The 16,575-nt window shown below is 53.7% G+C and overlaps 3 protein-coding genes across 3 annotated transcripts; all 3 read right to left on the bottom strand.

Annotated features, from left to right (window-relative positions):
* Window positions 1–10: 10 nt before the first annotated feature.
* LTHEOB_10938 (uncharacterized protein) lies at window positions 11–4,201 on the bottom strand (the record flags this gene model as incomplete). Its single annotated transcript, XM_035507638.1, has 10 exons — window positions 11–1,741; window positions 1,794–2,270; window positions 2,424–2,500; window positions 2,547–2,832; window positions 2,891–3,049; window positions 3,097–3,276; window positions 3,334–3,761; window positions 3,807–3,890; window positions 3,940–4,125; window positions 4,174–4,201. 10 exons carry the CDS (start codon window positions 4,199–4,201, stop codon window positions 11–13), a joined length of 3,636 nt encoding a protein of 1,211 aa, XP_035366869.1.
* A 2,218-nt stretch (window positions 4,202–6,419) lies between these two features.
* LTHEOB_10939 (Allantoate permease) lies at window positions 6,420–8,013 on the bottom strand (the record flags this gene model as incomplete). Its single annotated transcript, XM_035507639.1, has 3 exons — window positions 6,420–7,008; window positions 7,064–7,236; window positions 7,288–8,013. 3 exons carry the CDS (start codon window positions 8,011–8,013, stop codon window positions 6,420–6,422), a joined length of 1,488 nt encoding a protein of 495 aa, XP_035366870.1.
* A 689-nt stretch (window positions 8,014–8,702) lies between these two features.
* LTHEOB_10940 (uncharacterized protein) lies at window positions 8,703–11,273 on the bottom strand (the record flags this gene model as incomplete). The annotated part of the gene is made up of 4 exons (XM_035507641.1): window positions 8,703–10,150; window positions 10,340–10,433; window positions 10,575–10,647; window positions 10,696–11,273. 4 exons carry the CDS (start codon window positions 11,271–11,273, stop codon window positions 8,703–8,705), a joined length of 2,193 nt encoding a protein of 730 aa, XP_035366871.1.
* Window positions 11,274–16,575: the final 5,302 nt, after the last annotated feature.

A 16,575-nucleotide genomic window follows, 5' to 3' on the forward strand; every position in this document is an offset into this window, starting at 1 on the left:
ACCATTCGCTTCATGTACCCCATCCACCTCCGCCAGGCGTTTTGATCTGCATGATCTCCCCAGCGTTCAAGATCAAGGCTGCTTTCCCGCCGACATTGATTTTGTCCAGTGCCGTGTGGTCCTCATTCCACTTGAACGCAAAATTCCTACCAACACTCCCAGGCTCACCGCCATCGAGACCATACGGCCTGTAAACACGTCGGTCGCTCAAGATACTGAACTTGAGCGTCGTCCTCGCTTCAATCTCCCTCACACAGCCATCGCCCCCGTTGAAGCGTCCACGTCCCCCCGTGCCGTGATTGATGGCGTATCGCCGCACGACGACGGGCGTGCGCTTCTCGATGACCTCAGGATCAGTGTTCTTGGTGTTCGTAGAATGGCACTGCGCGACGTGCTCGCCGTGCCACGTGGGCCCCGCCCCGGTGCCGCCTCCCAGACTCTCGCCGTAATTCCAACCGGGCGCGATGCTGCCGTCCGGGTTGCGGCCGCCCATGCCCCACCCGAAGCTGTTGGCGCAGCCCTGGAACGCCGCGACGCGGCCGTACGCGCGCAGGATGACGTCGATGATGCGCTGGCTGGCGGGCGTGCTGCCGCAGATGGCGGCGTTGGGGCCTGGGCGCAGGATCGAGCCCTTGGGGATCCGGATGTCGACGGGCTTCAGGCAGCCTTCGTTTAGCGGGATGTCCAGGTCGATCAGGCACCGGAGCGTGTAGATGACGGCCGAGTGGGTGATGGATACGGGGCAGTTGTAGTTGCCCCAGACCTGCGGCCCTGTGCCGGCGAAGTCGTAGACGGCGTCGCCCGTCTGCTCGTCGATCGTGATGGTCACCGCGACGGGGGTGCCGTCGTCAAACCAGTCTACAGCCTTCAGTCCGTCCGGGTGCTCTCGTGCGACCTGGATCAGGAAGGCTCGCACGGCTGCCTCGGCGTTGGCCTGGATGCCGGCCATGTACGTGTGGACTACCGGGAGCGTGAACTCGTCGCAGAGTTTCCGCAGGAGAACGATTCCCCGCTGGTTCGATGATATCATGGCCTTTAGATCTGATATGTTGTCTTGTATTCGCCGGGTGGGACTGCATCCAGGAAAGGAACCGGCGCGCTCAAAGGCACTGCGGACGTCGTTTTCGAGGAACTCGCCGCCACTCACAATTTTCATGGACTTGACGTTGAGCCCCTCTTCCCAGAGCTCTCTCGAATCCGGCATCATCGAAGTAATGCCTTTGCCCCCGATGTCGGTATGGTGGCCGCGAGAAGCAACATAGAATGCGAGCTGACCGTCGTTGGTGAAGACAGGTGTGACAACCGTAAGATCCGGGAGATGCGTGCCCCCGGCTTCGGGGTGGTTCGTCAAAAGTACGTCGCCGGGTTCCAGCTTGCCATGCCACAAACGGTGCTGGTACTTGATGGCAAACTGCATGCTACCCAGGTGGATAGGTATGTGTGGTGCATTTGCAACAAGGTCGCCTTCAGGAGAAAAGATGGCACAGGAGAAGTCCAGTCGTTCCCTGATACTGGTAGAGATGGAAGTTCTCTGCAGTGTGTTGCCCATTTGCTCGGCTATCGACATGAAGCGATGAGAGAACACCGATAGATGAATGGGATCAACGTGATCCAAGGATAAAATGTTTGCCTCCAGATCGAAATCCTCCTTCTCGAGAACGACGTAGTTCGATAGAAAATAAGCGCGATATTTCGATTCCACAAAGATCGTCTGAGTATCGTCAATCACGAGTGCTGGGCCCTGTAGTGTACATCAGCATTGCTTGTCCCTGTTTAGCTGCCGGTATATGTACCTCAGCTATGCCGCCATGAAGATCATGAGTCAACCTATGAATGGGGGCGTTGATCCAAGATCCGTCGGTAAACACTTTTTGCCTGCTTGCCGTCCTGAGTTGGACTCCATTTCGCTTCACATGATCGAGTTCGGTGAAAGGGGTCTCCCGGCGTGATGCATCTCCCGAGCTGCCAATCCCTCGCACCGTAATCGCCTCGACAACGATTTCGCGTGATAGCTGAAAGGCAAATTCTCTAAGGTGGGCAGCTTCGAAAGCCTTGACATAGTTTGCATCATCTGGTTCGGGAATCGAGATGTTGGTATCCGTGCCGAAATACCGCATGCTCAAAGATTTCTCAAACGTGATTGAGGATTCCAAAGCTCCCTGCGATAGCAGCTCTTCTCGGACTTTTACCTTTAGCGCTTCAAACTTAGCGTCAATAGGAATGTGAAGCGATTCTTTGAAGCTGCCAACGAAAGGCTCGACAATCTCGTACTGTAGTTGAGCATGCGCGATTCCATAAGCAGAAAGCAACGATGAGTGCTTGTGAATGAGGACTTGCTTGATTCCCAGGTTCTCCGCGATTGCACATGCATGCTCTGTTCCGTTGGTAGCTCTTCAATACACGAAGTTACGAAGCAAACTTACGGCCACCAGCTCCACCGAAGCTGCAGAGATTGTGTCGATCAGGTGCGAATCCACGGGCCTCTTAAAGATGTTAGCACCTAGCTGTGAATAGCGCGTCCTAAGGGAAGAAACTATCCGGCTTACCAGTAATATTTCGGATCGGCCGGCTCATGGTTGTATTAGCAACTCGAAGAAAGCCCAGTGCAACCTCTTCGGCAGTATATTGCTTCGAAGACTGCTTATTGAGGGACACGGTGAGGTCTTGAAACTTTTCCTTCACAATATCAGCATCCAAAGGTTGGTCGGCTCCTTTTCCAAATATGGCAGGAAAGGAGGAGGGAACAAGACGGCCCAGAAACAAGTTTGCGTCGGTGACGGTTAACGGGCCTCCCTTTCTGTAACAAGCTGGCCCTGGGTCGGCACCAGCACTCTAGAGATTGTCAGTACTGAATTAAAGAAAGGGGCGTGAAGCTTGCCTCTGGTCCTACAGCCAGCAAGCCATTACGAGCATGGAGAATGGAGCCACCCCCGGCAGCTACGGTTGCGATGTTCAACATCGGGGCTCTGATAACTCTCCCTGCTATACTGGCCTCAGAGACGTGGTCGTACTTGCCGTCGTAGCGAGAAACGTCCGTGCTGGTGCCACCCTGGCTCACATTAGTTCAGTAATAGAATGGAGGTTGGACGCAATTACCATGTCGAAGCCAATCACCGGAGTCCCCTCGGTAAAATCAAAGCAGGTATGAGCTGCGCCGACAACGCCACCAGCCGGGCCACTGAGGAGAGCCTCGTTGCCTTTGTATTTTTCTGCTTGCTTCAAGCCTCCGTCGGAGCACATGAAATCTACGCGCAGAGGGGGAACCTTGAACCCGGCCTGGAAGCCCTGTACGTAACTGCGGACGATTGGGTAAAGGTATGCCTCTGAGCATACCGAAGTACTCCTGTGTAGATATTTGATGGTGGGGTAAGTTTCGAACGAAGTGGTGACGTATCTGAAACCTTCTTCCCGCGCCAACGCAGCGACAATCTTCTCGTGATGGGGAAAGAGGTAGGAGTGCATGAGAGAAATGGCAAGCGACGTGTAGCCCTTTTCTCTCAAGGCGCGGAGCTGCGTCCGGACCAGTTCCTCATCGATGCGCTTGAGGATGCGGACTATCTCGCCACTCTCAGTACGAACCAAGTCCGGGTCGACGAGCTCGACATCTTTATCCATGGGGAGTGGATTCAGATCATAATCCTCAACGGTCACTCTCTCGTCTATCTCAACGACGTCATGATGCAGAGCTTCTGCTTTCTTGACATTCAACGCGAAAAGCTTCGGACGGGTCTGATCACCGATTACGCAAATATCGCGGAAACCTTCCATCAGTCAGCAAAAGCGTATGAAGGGGACACAGTTCCAACCTTTCGTGGTCGCCAGAGCGAACCTCTCGCCTTTTTGTTCCAGAAGAGCATTGGTTGCAACGGTGGTGCCAATGCGACAAGAAGCTGGATTGTTAGCACGGCAGTTTCGAATGGCGAGGGCCTAAAAGAGTACCTATGCGAGAGCCATCCAAGAGTTCTCCACGTGGGATGGAGCGGCCCTCAAAGGTTTCCAAGACTCGGCGAACGGCTTCAGTGGGAGCGTCGCGATAGTTCTGCGGATCCACCGAAAGCAGCTTGAATATCAAGCTATCTCGGCCATCGCTCGAGGCAATGACATCGCAGAATGTACCACCGCGGTCTGTATATAGTCTCAGTAACTTGGTCGAGAAAAGGATGCTGAAAATACCTATGGCAATATTGATGTCCGGCTTCATTTTTGTCAGTGAGACTTGCAACCAGCGGCAGAAAGACAGTGTTTCCGGCACTGATATAGTGAGGTACGCTTGTCGAATGAGGAAATTCCTGTCGGCGATGCCCCGACTCTGCGAGATATGGCGTCATCGTGGCCATCTGCGATAGGAAAGTGGGGCCCGACAATCGCGATGGGGTCGCGCAATGTCGCCATCCCCACCTTTGAGTGCAGCTGCGCAGTGCATCCAACTACCATCATCGCCGACATGTCGATGCACCGATTCCGAGTGGGCAAGCTTGGGTCAACAGTCAGCAGCACACAGCCGGCTAGGGAGACGGTGCCCTCATGCATGCGATGCCGGCAGCTGAAGAAAAGGTGTAGCAGAACGCGACCGCAGTGCGAGTTGTGCGCAAGGGCAGGCACGGATTGCTCGCTATCCGTCGACATTACTTCCCCACTCCAGGATAGGATTCGCTGGTTGCACGCCTATATCGCCCAAGAAGTGCCCGAGATTGAGTCTTTGCCAACCGGTTCTGAACTCTCCAATTGCAGCCATATCGCGCCAGCGCCGGAAACTGGCCAATCTGATGGTGTTGGAGATGAAAACCATGATGAGGCCAATGAAGCACTGGGCGATGAGCAAAGATTACCCGATCAGGAATCAAGCATGGTCGACCTTGTCGACGCCTATTTCCACCACGTCAACCGAGCATACCCCTTCATCGACCGTACGCGACTGATGGCCGATCGGGCCTCCACAACGCTGTATTTGGTAATGGCCATCGGCTGCACCACCCTGGAGCGCGCCGGTCGGCTCCCCAAGCATTCCATGACAAGGTTCAACGTGTCCTACGCTGTCATCGTTCAAACCTGTCTGGCGAATGAATCTTTCGACTCGTTACAGACTCTCATGCTGCTCGCCTTGTATTCCTTGTTCGATCCCAATGCTCCGGCCACCTGCTCCCTTCTCGCGGTTATTGCACGCCAAGCACACTTCCTCGGACTTTCTCGCAGAAACAACACCCTCGAGAAAGCGTCTCCTGTTGCTGCAGAATTACGCCACCGCCTCTACTGGAGTGTATATACCCTTGACCGCATCGTGGCTGTATCGGTCGGACGACCCTGCTTCCTGGATACAAGGCATGCAAACATACCTCTCCCCAGCTTGACCGTTGATGAGTTCGCTTCTTGTGATCGCACAACGTTCGCCTTGAGCCTGCAGGTCAATCGTCACGTTGTCCAACTTCGCCAAATTGAGTATGACATTCTGTCTACTATCCACCTACCACCGTCCAGCAACACACACTCTCTGCCCCCACTTGACAGAAAGGCACTATCATCGCGGTTGCGTTTGCAAGTGGAAAATTGGTACAGTGCTGGCTGTTTGATCTGCCCGCCCGACCCGGATAATGTACCAATTCACGACTCTCTTTGTTGGATGAATGCGCGCTATTACCACCTCCTTATTCTGATTTATTACCCTTGCGCGTCCAATACGAGCTCTGATTACACCGAGCTTCTTTGCTTCACCCAGAAGTTCCTGCAATGCAATTCTGTGTTGCTACAACAAGCGCAACTCCCCTTGAACCGCGTCACTCTCTGCCGTATGCTCCCTATCTGTGTCATACTCATCGAGTGCTACACCAGAGCTGGAGAATTATCTTCGTTTCCAGCCTGGAAAGAGATCACCCTCTGTATCGAGATTCTCTCTGCTTTTGATGGGCAATGGCGCCAAGCCCACCGCGCCGCGGATATTATGCGCCACTTCATGGACGCTGCATGCTCCTTTGCTTCCATCAGCGACGTGAATCGAGACGAAAATATAGTTGATGTCGTAAAGGATCAACTAACAAGGTTGATAAAGGACACGATGGGTGATATGTGCTGCTATCTTTCCGTGGAAGGCTGGGACGAAGACGCTACTGGCGGCTTAGACATTGGACTTTCGCAGTTGGCTTCAGCAAGCCAAGATACGCATCCAAATGGTGATGACAATGTCTGGGAAATTGGTGGAGCTCATTGGATGGAATTCTTATGAACGGTTTTCTCAGAGTCAGGGTGCCTTTCAGTCCAGATTCTGCGGCCTAAACTAACAGGCCCAATGGTAATTGCAAGCATTGCTATAGCAAAAGAAAGTAGAGACGCATTTTGTTCCCCTCACTTAGATAGGAGCGTCAAGATTTTATTTCTTAATTCTAAGCTTCGCAATCCCACTTCCTTCCATGCCCTCCATCGCAGATTCAAGCTTCGTCAGAGTGATCTTCGCCAGTAGTGTCCTTCCTTTTCTCAAAGAAGCCCTGAACAAAATCAATCCCAAACCCGCACGCAAGCGTCAACAAAACAACGAAGACCAGCCCCGACGTCCACGCGTGCGTGCCAGCAAACTGAGGCGCTTTCGAGCTCGGAAAGACGTACTGCTGGTACGGGATGACGAGCCCGTTGCCGAAGCTGTTCATGAAGCCGAGAAGGAACGCCCGCAACTGCTGGTCGCCGCCGCACACGCTGTTGGCCCAGCCGGCGAGCAGCGGGGAGAAGCACCCGTAGCACCCCGACAGGATGAAGGCGGCCATCTTCAGCTTGGACGGGACGTGCCAGACGACGAAAACGGCGTAGCACAGCGCGAGCAGCGTGCCCACGGCCAGCGCGACCGGACCGCGGCGGCCGAGCTTGTCCGAGACGATGCCGGTCGAGATCATGAAGAAGAAGTTGACGGCTCCGAGGGCGGTCGGGATGTTGTTGATCTGCGTCACGGGGTAGTGTTCTGCTTTCAGCCAGAGCTGGAAGAATTGGATGATGTAGGAGCCCGCTGTGAAAGACCATAGGAACCAGCTGGATGGTAGGTTAGCGTCGTCGTTTCGTACGTGGTATACGGCTGGAACTTTACGCTAGAGAGAACGTGTAGAGCTGCCAGGACATGAAGATTCTTCGGAAGACCGTGTAATCGAACTTCCCCACTGGCGACCTGCCTTCCGAATCTATGCGCTCGATGGACCTTTTCTTTTCCCACTCGGTGAGGTAGAATGCTTGGGTGGTTTGGGGAGTGTCAGGAAAGAAAATCTGAAAAAGCGTCGTCAGCAACATGAGGAAGTGAGGTCGACGATGACTCACAAGTCCATATATAACAACCGGAATGCTAAGCAGGAAATCGAAGATGAAAAGCCAACGCCATGCAGAGAGGCCACCTTTTCCTTGCATCCCTTTGTACAGTGCGGACTGCAGGTACCCTGAAAACATCTGGCCGAGTACGCCGGACATGACGAATAGAGAGCTGCGCCGGGCCAGCTCCGACTTCTTGTACCACGATCCGAGCACGTACTGGATTCCTGGCCACGCGGCAGACTCAAAGAGACCAATGCAGAATCTCAAAGCATAAAACTGTTTTGCCGTGTTGCATTTGTAAAGAAACAGGACGAAAATGGACCAAATCAGGAGGCAGGAGGTGAGCCAGTATCGAGGACGGACAACGGATATGACCAGGTTGACCCAAGGGCCGCCGACAATTTGGCCAATGTTGAAAAAGGTGTTCATCCAGCTCAGCTCGTTGCCTGGACCAAATCCAAGCTCGTCCTTCATGCCGGAAACGTAGGCATTGGAGATGTTGTTCCCATCCAGCTGCTTGATGAAGAAACAAAGGCATCCAAAGCTCAGTAGGAACCAGTCGAGTTTGAAAATAAGCCTTTTTTCAGCTTTGGAAGTACCAGGGTCGTGCCAGTGCAGCCAACCATGACGCTCGGGGGCTTTCTTGCTGATTTGTGTATCTGGTTCATCTCCATCGGTAATTGTAGTGGATGGGTCCACACGTACGTTGAACGACTTTGTTTGCGCGGCTGCCATGTTTCAACTGTGGAAAATCGTTGAATGATATCGAGGACTCTGACAGAGCCGTCTAATGCAGGTCGCTTCAGCGAGGACGAAAGAAAATTGGACAGCATAAGCCTCACGGGGTCTCAGACGGAGATATGTATGTGCATATGGAAAGGTCGTTATTCCTCGCCACTCGCAGTTGAGCTAGGATGTGCTCGCTTTTCTTACCCGTATAGGTAATTTTGAGCGGAAAGACTCCGCTATCTGTGATGCCGCTAACTTTTAGACTATTGCGTCATTCGTGACCACACCGCACCGGCATGTTGGGTGGGGGGAGAAATTTCATTGGAAGCTTTTTCAAATTATCACAAAATCCTGGTTTACTGGGCGCTTCTCAATATTCTACTTGTTCCTGATGTTGTGTGCAAAGACGGCGTGAAAAGTTCATCTTTCCTGACGTGACCCAGATTGTAAATATTGTTTTATAATTTCATAACAGTGCAGGTTCTATCTGCCTTTGAATTCGGAGTAATGAAAGCAGTGTAATTATTTATTTGTGTAGCACCAGATATGTCGTAGGCCCAAGCATACGTCATCATCACTTTCGGTGATTCCCATACTTCCTCTAGAACCTCGCGGTTAATTTTGCTCGTCGGTAACTATGCCTAGTGATTTCCATGCGCTTCGTAGTCTCATCTATTCCAGCACATATTTACAGATCATGCACCCACCGATCCACCACCCTCATTCCCCTCGCCGGCCAAGTTCCGCTCCCCCAGCGCCTCCAAAGCCCGCTCCCGCCAAGCCGCGAACGACACAGGCCTCATCCAAGGCTCCACCACAGCTTCATCATCCGCCGTCAACGCGCAAAACCTCACCTCGCCGCCGCCATCACCGCCCCGATCAGCCGCTCCTTCCTCCACGACGCCCCAGCTCAACGGCAACGCCGAGATGTCCTCTTCAGGACAGTCCGTCGCGCTATCAGACAAGCCCTTGCACGAAGGAGGAGACGCACAAGAAACCGCAACAGCCTCCTCACGCCTTGGGTGCGGCCGACACGCTGCCGCGATAGCCGCGCTGCACGACCCGACAACGGGCATGCCGGTCTTGAAGCGCGACAGGGCGGCGGCGAGGAGGCAGGCGAGCAGGGCCAGCAGCGCGACGAGCAGGAGCGCCATGGCGAGCGGGGAGAAGCCGCAGCCGAAGAAGCGGTCTGATTGTTCTGCTGTTGCTGTTTCCTTTCCGCCATCGTCTCTGGCTCCGGCTTCGCCTGCATCCCCGCCGTCGACCAGGCTAACGGTAAACACGCTCTGCGACGCGAGCCAGTGCAGCAGCGTCGACGCGGCCGACAGCGGCACGCCGTAGCGCCACGGCAGCTGCAGGAAGTGCGAGGCGCGCTGCGCGCCGCGCGGCACGCTGGAGATGCGGAGGCCCTTTTTGCCGCTTTCTCCGAAGCCGTCCCACTCCGTCCCCAGATACAACGCGGTAAACAGCGCATTGTAGGCGCAATGCAGCAGCGACAGCAGCGGCTGCCCGGCGTTGGCGAGCAGCGTCGCGCGCCAGATGGTCGCGGACGGACCCGTGCTGCCAGTGCTGCCGGCAATGGGCATCAGCGTGTCGATGTTGACGCTGGCGCCGATGCCGGTCGCGAAGGGGTTGCGCGAGGGGTCGCGCCGCTGGACGCGCGTGATGCCGAGGGCGAGGCCGGAGGTCGTCAGGCCGAGGATGGCGGTTAGGAGGAAGGCGAAGGCGAGGCGGCGGGAGGGGGTTGTGGCGCTGAGTTTGCGGTGGCATGGGGGAGGAGGTGGTGGTGATGGTGGGTTGGGATCGTGGGTCCATGGATGATGGCGGTTTTGGAGGACGTCGAGGAGGTGGGAGAAGGGGATGGTGCGGGTGGATGGATCGGGCCGCTGGAGGAAGGAGCTGATGGCGTCGCCGAGGGAGAGGAGTGGCGCGATGCTGAGGTGGTAGAGGGATAGGAAGAGGAAGACGAAGTGCAGGAGGGTGACGACGAGGACCATGGCGGCGAGCTGGGAGGCCATTTCGACTTTGCAGTACTCTTCTTCTTTTTGGCTGTAGCAGCCTGACACGTTCCACGAGTCTGCGAACGGGGTCCACGAGTCTTGTTGCTTGAGGCGGGAGATGTCGCATTCCGAGCTGCAAAACTCTGTGTTCGAGGTGCTGCATGTCCATGACCGGGCGTCGTAGTGGCAATCTCCATCGCATTGACTCTCACACGCTGCTCTGGACTGCTCCGCACATATCCACGGATCCGGACCTGAAGGGCAATTGGGCCCGCTTGAACTGGAAGAAATGGGTGCCATGGCATCCGCGTGCAGGTTGTGATATGGCGTACTCGGTAGATCTGCCCGTTCGTCCAGCTCCAGGATCACGAACCGGCGGTCGGTTACGAAAGCTTGTGCGAAAAGGTCCATGCACTCTTCTCGGTTCTGGTAAGTCAATGTAGTGTTTTTCCACGTTGTGTCATTCGTAGGTTTTGCAGGTCCCAAGAATACGTTGTCGTAGTAGGGAAAATTCAGCATCCATGAATCTGGCTCGATAAATGCTGAGACATTTGTTCCGGAACGTACAAAAGTTCCGGGTTGCACCGTGTAGACGTCATATGAGCGGGTCCCAATCGTCAAAAACACGGTAGCGTTGAGTCTATTTGTTGTGTAAGTGCAAGCTTAAAAAGGATACTTCTTGACTTACAGCAAGTGGTGCACCAGTGAGGTGGCAGCAAGGCAGGTCCAGAGTACAATATTCCGCTTTCTGATGTAGGGTACGTTGCGGAAGCTCGGGACGCCAATGTCCAGCCAAACATGTTTCTCATGAGCTTTGTCAACGTCGCTTCTTGTTGGAGCAGACAAACACTGCATGGCGTAGTTGGCTGCTGAAAGGAGCATCGTACTCGCAATGTTCATGTAAAGGTGTACTGTGATGTTGGTCCACCGTACTTTTGAGCATGGCCCTTCTCGAAGAATAGCAGTGCCTTGGTCGAAACGCCCCGGCATAGTGAATCCGGGGATGGTTGCTGCAAGGTTGATGAGAAACACCGCCGCCGACACAATTACACCCGCCCTCAAGCTGAATTTCCACCCAACCCAGCCACGCTTGACTCTCCACTTGTGGAACTCTTGTAGTTTCGAACCGGACTTCGTCTTCCCTTTCAGTGGCAATATACTGCTCACTTCTGTTGAACTCCATGTCCATGACCTCTTCGAAAAACGCGTCTTCAAAGACGGTTTTTCCTCGTCGACTTCACTGCTGAACGAAGACTGGGATTCCATTGTTGGCGATGGCGAGTTTGTTCGGCTGGTGAAGTTTGTGTTACGAGAGGAATTTGAGGTGTTCAATATGCTGACCGAAGGAATGCTTACTATTTGTGCTGAAACGCCAAGTATCGGGTCCCCAAGTCCCTAAGCTAGCCCCCACCCCGAACGCCACATCCGAGACCTATCCTCAAATGATATCCCCCATACTCACCAAAATGGTCGCTGACGAGATCGCTAACGTGAGGGATAAAGGATAAACCGGCTGCCTAACATGCTTTTTCCCCTTTCGTCCTCCCTTGCACAGCTGCGGCTGATGCGAGGCTGCTCGAAAATGTCACTGATTGGGCCCAAATGGTGCGCTAACTATTTGTGCATAATCTAGTAGTGTATTTTATGCGCTTACCAAGCAGGCTGCCAGCACTGGCGATAATCACTTCTTAAAAGTCTTGCCAAAATGCTGGGCGCTCCAGGCCCGCTATCCAATCATAGCCTTTCTACGGTGCGTCGCTTGTATGACGTCAATGTACTTTGTGCAAGTGTGCTCACTTCCCGGATTTGATACCGTTGACCATAGCCCCCTCGGCTTTTCTACCTCTAGCCCTTGTCCTCTAAGGAAAATTCTTTACAGCGGCGTCTATACATACAACGCGGTAGCATTTTTTACATCGGCGGGCGCGGGGAGTCTCACTCTGTGCAGACGGGCTGTATCCAGGTTTCATTTTGTGTTTGGTAGGAGAGACTATGGAAGTGGGGTGAGACATTAGCAGAGATAAATAGGGGATTTTGAAATACCCAAAATCTATGTTCTCGGCCTGCCGATGCAAAACTTGCGGCTATTCAACGACATCGCCCAACTCCTCCATTTTTGATCAAGCGTGAAAAAGCACACGAGGTGGAACTGGTCGGGTTCATCCTCCCTGATCAACATTCCCCTTATGTTATTTCTGTTGCTCGCCATGGACGCGCCGGGATAATATTCGTTGAACCACCCAAATATGAGGGCAAACAGTCTAGGGCCTGCACCTTCAGAAGATTGATCTCCTTCTTCAGAGAGACTGAAAAGCTTCCCATCTCCAGTTCTAGCAAGGATCCTTTCTTCGACATCCGAAGACGAATAAGATTGCTGATTCATCTGAGCTTGATGCGCCGGAGCAGAGGAGAACACATAGCAGTTTCCCTGACATAAAGACTCTCCACGGACCTCTTTACCTTGCATCAGGCTGAGTAGTATGGATTTGGGCTTGGTAGGAGGGCTTGGCGTGCTGGTTGTGTAGCCTGACAGTACACCTCCAGCATCCGAGGCCTGGACGGGCACCGCACGTGCGAACTTTAATGTCGTAGTAAAGGTTCCCAACTCATCCATACTCCCTCCAGGGAGAGCCATCTTCAGCCCAAGGCTGTTTGGGTAACAACCTTCCATCATCTCCGCTACCTCTCTTTTCCCAACGTCCGTATCCACCATCGCCTTCCCCTGCACAGTCGTCTCTGGAAACACGGGAAACGTCGGTATCTCTCGCGACAAAGGCAGCGTGAGCGAGATTCCAAGCCAACAGGCTCTGCCACCCCTTTCAAGGATGGCCCGCGCCAAAGCCACCGTCGCGCTTAAGCGATCATCCGCATGAAAGGCGTTTGGATCCAGCGCAACGCCGAAGACGCCCATGATGCTAAGCACCATGTCGACCGGTCTTGACGACGTGCGCATAAGCGCACACTGCCATATCGAGCTGTAGTGCGCATCTGGGTCGCTGGCGAGCGTATCATTCAGCGCCGCTCCGAGGGAGAGGACGTTGGGAGACTTGTATCCGAGAATTCTGCATACTTCTTCGCTGCCGCCTTGATCCCAGTTTGATGGGCGCCGCTGGAACTCGAGGTGCCCCACCGCGCAGGCGTTGACCATGCCGGAGAGACTACACACAGCGCTATAGCCGGGGACGACCTCTACGATCTCGTCGTGCTCGTCGCCAGCCAGGATTTCGCCAGAACCGCTGCTCCATGCAAACAGCACAAGGGTCCGCTGCGGCGCAAGACTTTCTTGGAGCGTCCAAGAGCGATGGATCCAGGCGGTCGGTGTTTCGAGGGGCACTATGCACTGGACGCCGCCCGGCAAGACTATGCAGGTCTTGCAGCTCTTGTAGATGTCGTACATATTCTTTATTTGCCATCTTTTGTCTTCCTTGCTGCTCTGTAATATACACAGCCGGTCGAGCCAAAGAAAGGGGCAATCCTGTTGAATAGATGCTGCGCAAGCGTGTTGAAGGACACTGGTGTGTATGGGATCAGGTTTGTCTTCGGGCTTGTCGTTGTCTCTTATTGTGCCTTCCACGTGGAACGATATGTCTTCTTGGTTCGAGTCCTCGGGCTCATTACCACGCCAGACGTACGATACTGCGGAGTAGGGTAGATCTTTAAGCTCCATAGTCTCGAAAATCTGCAGCAACTGTTGGTCAAGTAATGCTTTGCAGTCCAGGAACCGGAAACGTTTTGGAGTGGCGGCTGTAGGAGCTGGCAGAAATCTGGAGTCTCTAAGCGAACTCAGGGGGATGCTACAGATCGCACGGAGGCCGTGGAAGTGCGCCATTGGGAATCTCAGTCTATTCCGTCAATAGCGAGGAAGGGCGAGATGAACTGTTTGGGTGAAGAAAGACTCAGCGGTTCTGAGAACCCGAATGCGTTTGAAAGGAAATACCTGTTTACGGCTCTACCGCCACACCTCTTCAATAATTGAGGAAGAGACATTTAATTAGAGCATTTGGGGAGATCAATAACACAAGTAATTCTTCTACTACCCAGCCTGAATTTTTAAGCCTACCTGCGTAGCTGAGGAAATGCTCTACTATTCTTAGCCCCACACGTCTTGACACGTCACTGCTGACAACAGATTTCTAAGCGCTTCATCCTAGTCTGTTCATTGGTGGATTTCGGCCTTGGGAAAAGGCGCAGCTGCAACATGCTTCGTTAGCACAACAATTATGCAAGGCTGGGTTTTTCAAAATGTAATGTTTTGCAGAAAAGCTGGCAACCACGTACGACCATGGGTCGCAGAATACAGGGCTTCCCGTCCGCCCGGCTCTACTACGCTTTCCATGAAACGACTTTTACGAAGGTGAGAAAATACTGGGCCCCAATTGCTTCAAAGTGCTTCTCATGAGGTATTTTCACAGGCACCTTGGGTGTAAAATTGGAGTTTAACTCTTCCTATTGGAGAATTCGTGGTGCCGCTGCGGCCAATGCCACCAGGCGGATTGGTCCTCTAAAGCAAATTCTTTACAGCGGCGTCTATACATACAACGCAGTAGAATTTTCAAAAAAAAAAAATAGCGGGCGGAGGGAGGCCGAATGCGGTGTTTGGGGTGTAGTGTGGGAGTGTACAGGGTCGGGGTGGAGAGGTGGGAAGCTGAGAGGAAGACGGAGGGGAGTTTGAAGCTGCATTACAGCGCCTGGTGGTAGGTTCGTGCTCAAAGAATGGACTGGCGATGGAGTTGGTCTTGTGCTTCGGAGAGATACGTGTATGTAAAATGAGGGTCGTACAGTCTTGGCTGTGAAATTGCATTTGCCTTGATTTGGTATTCAAGGTACGTGTGCTTTAGTCATCTCTTTCTACTATGGTATACCGCGCCCGATGGCACAGCTTTCGCAATCTGCGCGGTATTACCGAGTAATTACGGCGTCCGGAGTCTCAGTATCAATTGGCTGTGTAATTGGCGGTCTAGAATTGCCAGTCGACAGCCAGGCGACTGCCTGTCCGCTGGGATACTTGAACATTGTTCACAACCTCCACCACCACGTACGACCATAGGTCGCAGAATGCAGGGCTTCCCGTCCGCTCAGCCGTACTTAAGCTGCGAACCGGCCGATTAGTACTCAAGTGGGTGACCATTGGGGAATCCCGGCTGTTGTACGTTTTGTTTTGTTTTTGCTGGTCGGTGCGCCTTTTCGCGTCTGCCGCGAATCCCGCCCGATAAGCGAGTCCAGTCGAAGGGCTGGCCGGCTTCCAGTCGACCGTGAAATTTTAGTTTGATGGGCTTGACTCGAGTGGATTCCCCAATCAAGCAACATTAGGCTTGTTTTTTGTTATGATCGCCGTTCTGGAGTTGCAGAAACTTTAAAAGTCCCCACCAGCTCCTTCCGGCAGGAGCAGAGATGCAAAGATGAATCCGAGGTTCACGCTGATCATCGCCGTACATCGCTTGCGCGGATCCTTGCAACACGTGTGAAACTCGCCAGTCGAGAACGTTGCGCTCGCGTTGCGCTCGGAAACACTTTCCGCTCTCATGCGCACCATTTTCGAGAGACCAACGTACCACTGGCATCCGTGCGTTGTCAGCGACACCTCGGCTGGAAAGAACGGGAATCTCCTGAATTACCAAGTTGTGCACTGATAATAACAACACCTCTTATTACTGAGATGCAAGTCAGATTGCATATTGCTGTCGAGAGTTGGTGGCGAGCAGCCAAAAGCAGAGTGGTGTTGGGAGATGCGTTCCTTTTCTTATAGTTTATTGTTTAGTTCATTTAGGTAGATAAAGCCTATAGTTAACCGGCTGTTTCAGCTGCACCCTCAAGTGCTGTGCCGCCTTCCTGGGAAACGCTGCGGCAGAAGAAGAAACGAGCAAGTTTACAATCACCAGATGTGGCAGAACGTAGCCTATGAAAAGGTTGGAGAGGCGAAGGCAGAGGATTGTAGCGACGTCACGCAAGTGAGGTTTGCAACGCCGGCAGTTCGGGAGCTGCACCGGCGCGTTTCAACACTCGTTCCACCGCGCAGAACGCCAACGTCACCAACGCGCCTCATAGCCATGCGGCCAATCAGCCCAAGAGGAGTCCATTCTAGTACCGACTCGAGCCCCGGAAAAGTGCCACCACCTACAGGGCTTTTTCTGCGCCAACGGTCCATGGCGCTTCAACCGCCCCCACCCGGCTGTATCTCCGCTGCACGATTCAACACCAGACGTGCAGTTTTGGTCGGTTCTGCGCGGATGATCTCCACTTCGTTGCACACAGCTCCACTGGCAATCAAAGCATGACAAGCCACTGCGCTATACCAGTCTCAAGTCACAAGAGAAGCACCCAATGTCGGTCCAGACCGTCAGCCACTCCGCTGCCTGTCCGCGCCGCCATGGCCGCGTTCAGGGCCGACGGCTCGTCACGCCGGTGAAGGACGCAATTTTCCTAATGGCACCAGGCACTACAAAACCGCTTCATCCCTACACGAGAACATCCTCAGTCACTGCCATTGCGCTGCCTTCTCTATCCACTCGTTTCTTCGCCAGCCGGCTGGCTTTACAGTTTCCTCCAAAACTCAAAAAACCTCCACATT

This window comes from Lasiodiplodia theobromae, assembly GCF_012971845.1.
Source record: "Lasiodiplodia theobromae strain AM2As chromosome Unknown scaffold_43, whole genome shotgun sequence".
Taxonomy (NCBI): domain Eukaryota; kingdom Fungi; phylum Ascomycota; class Dothideomycetes; order Botryosphaeriales; family Botryosphaeriaceae; genus Lasiodiplodia; species Lasiodiplodia theobromae.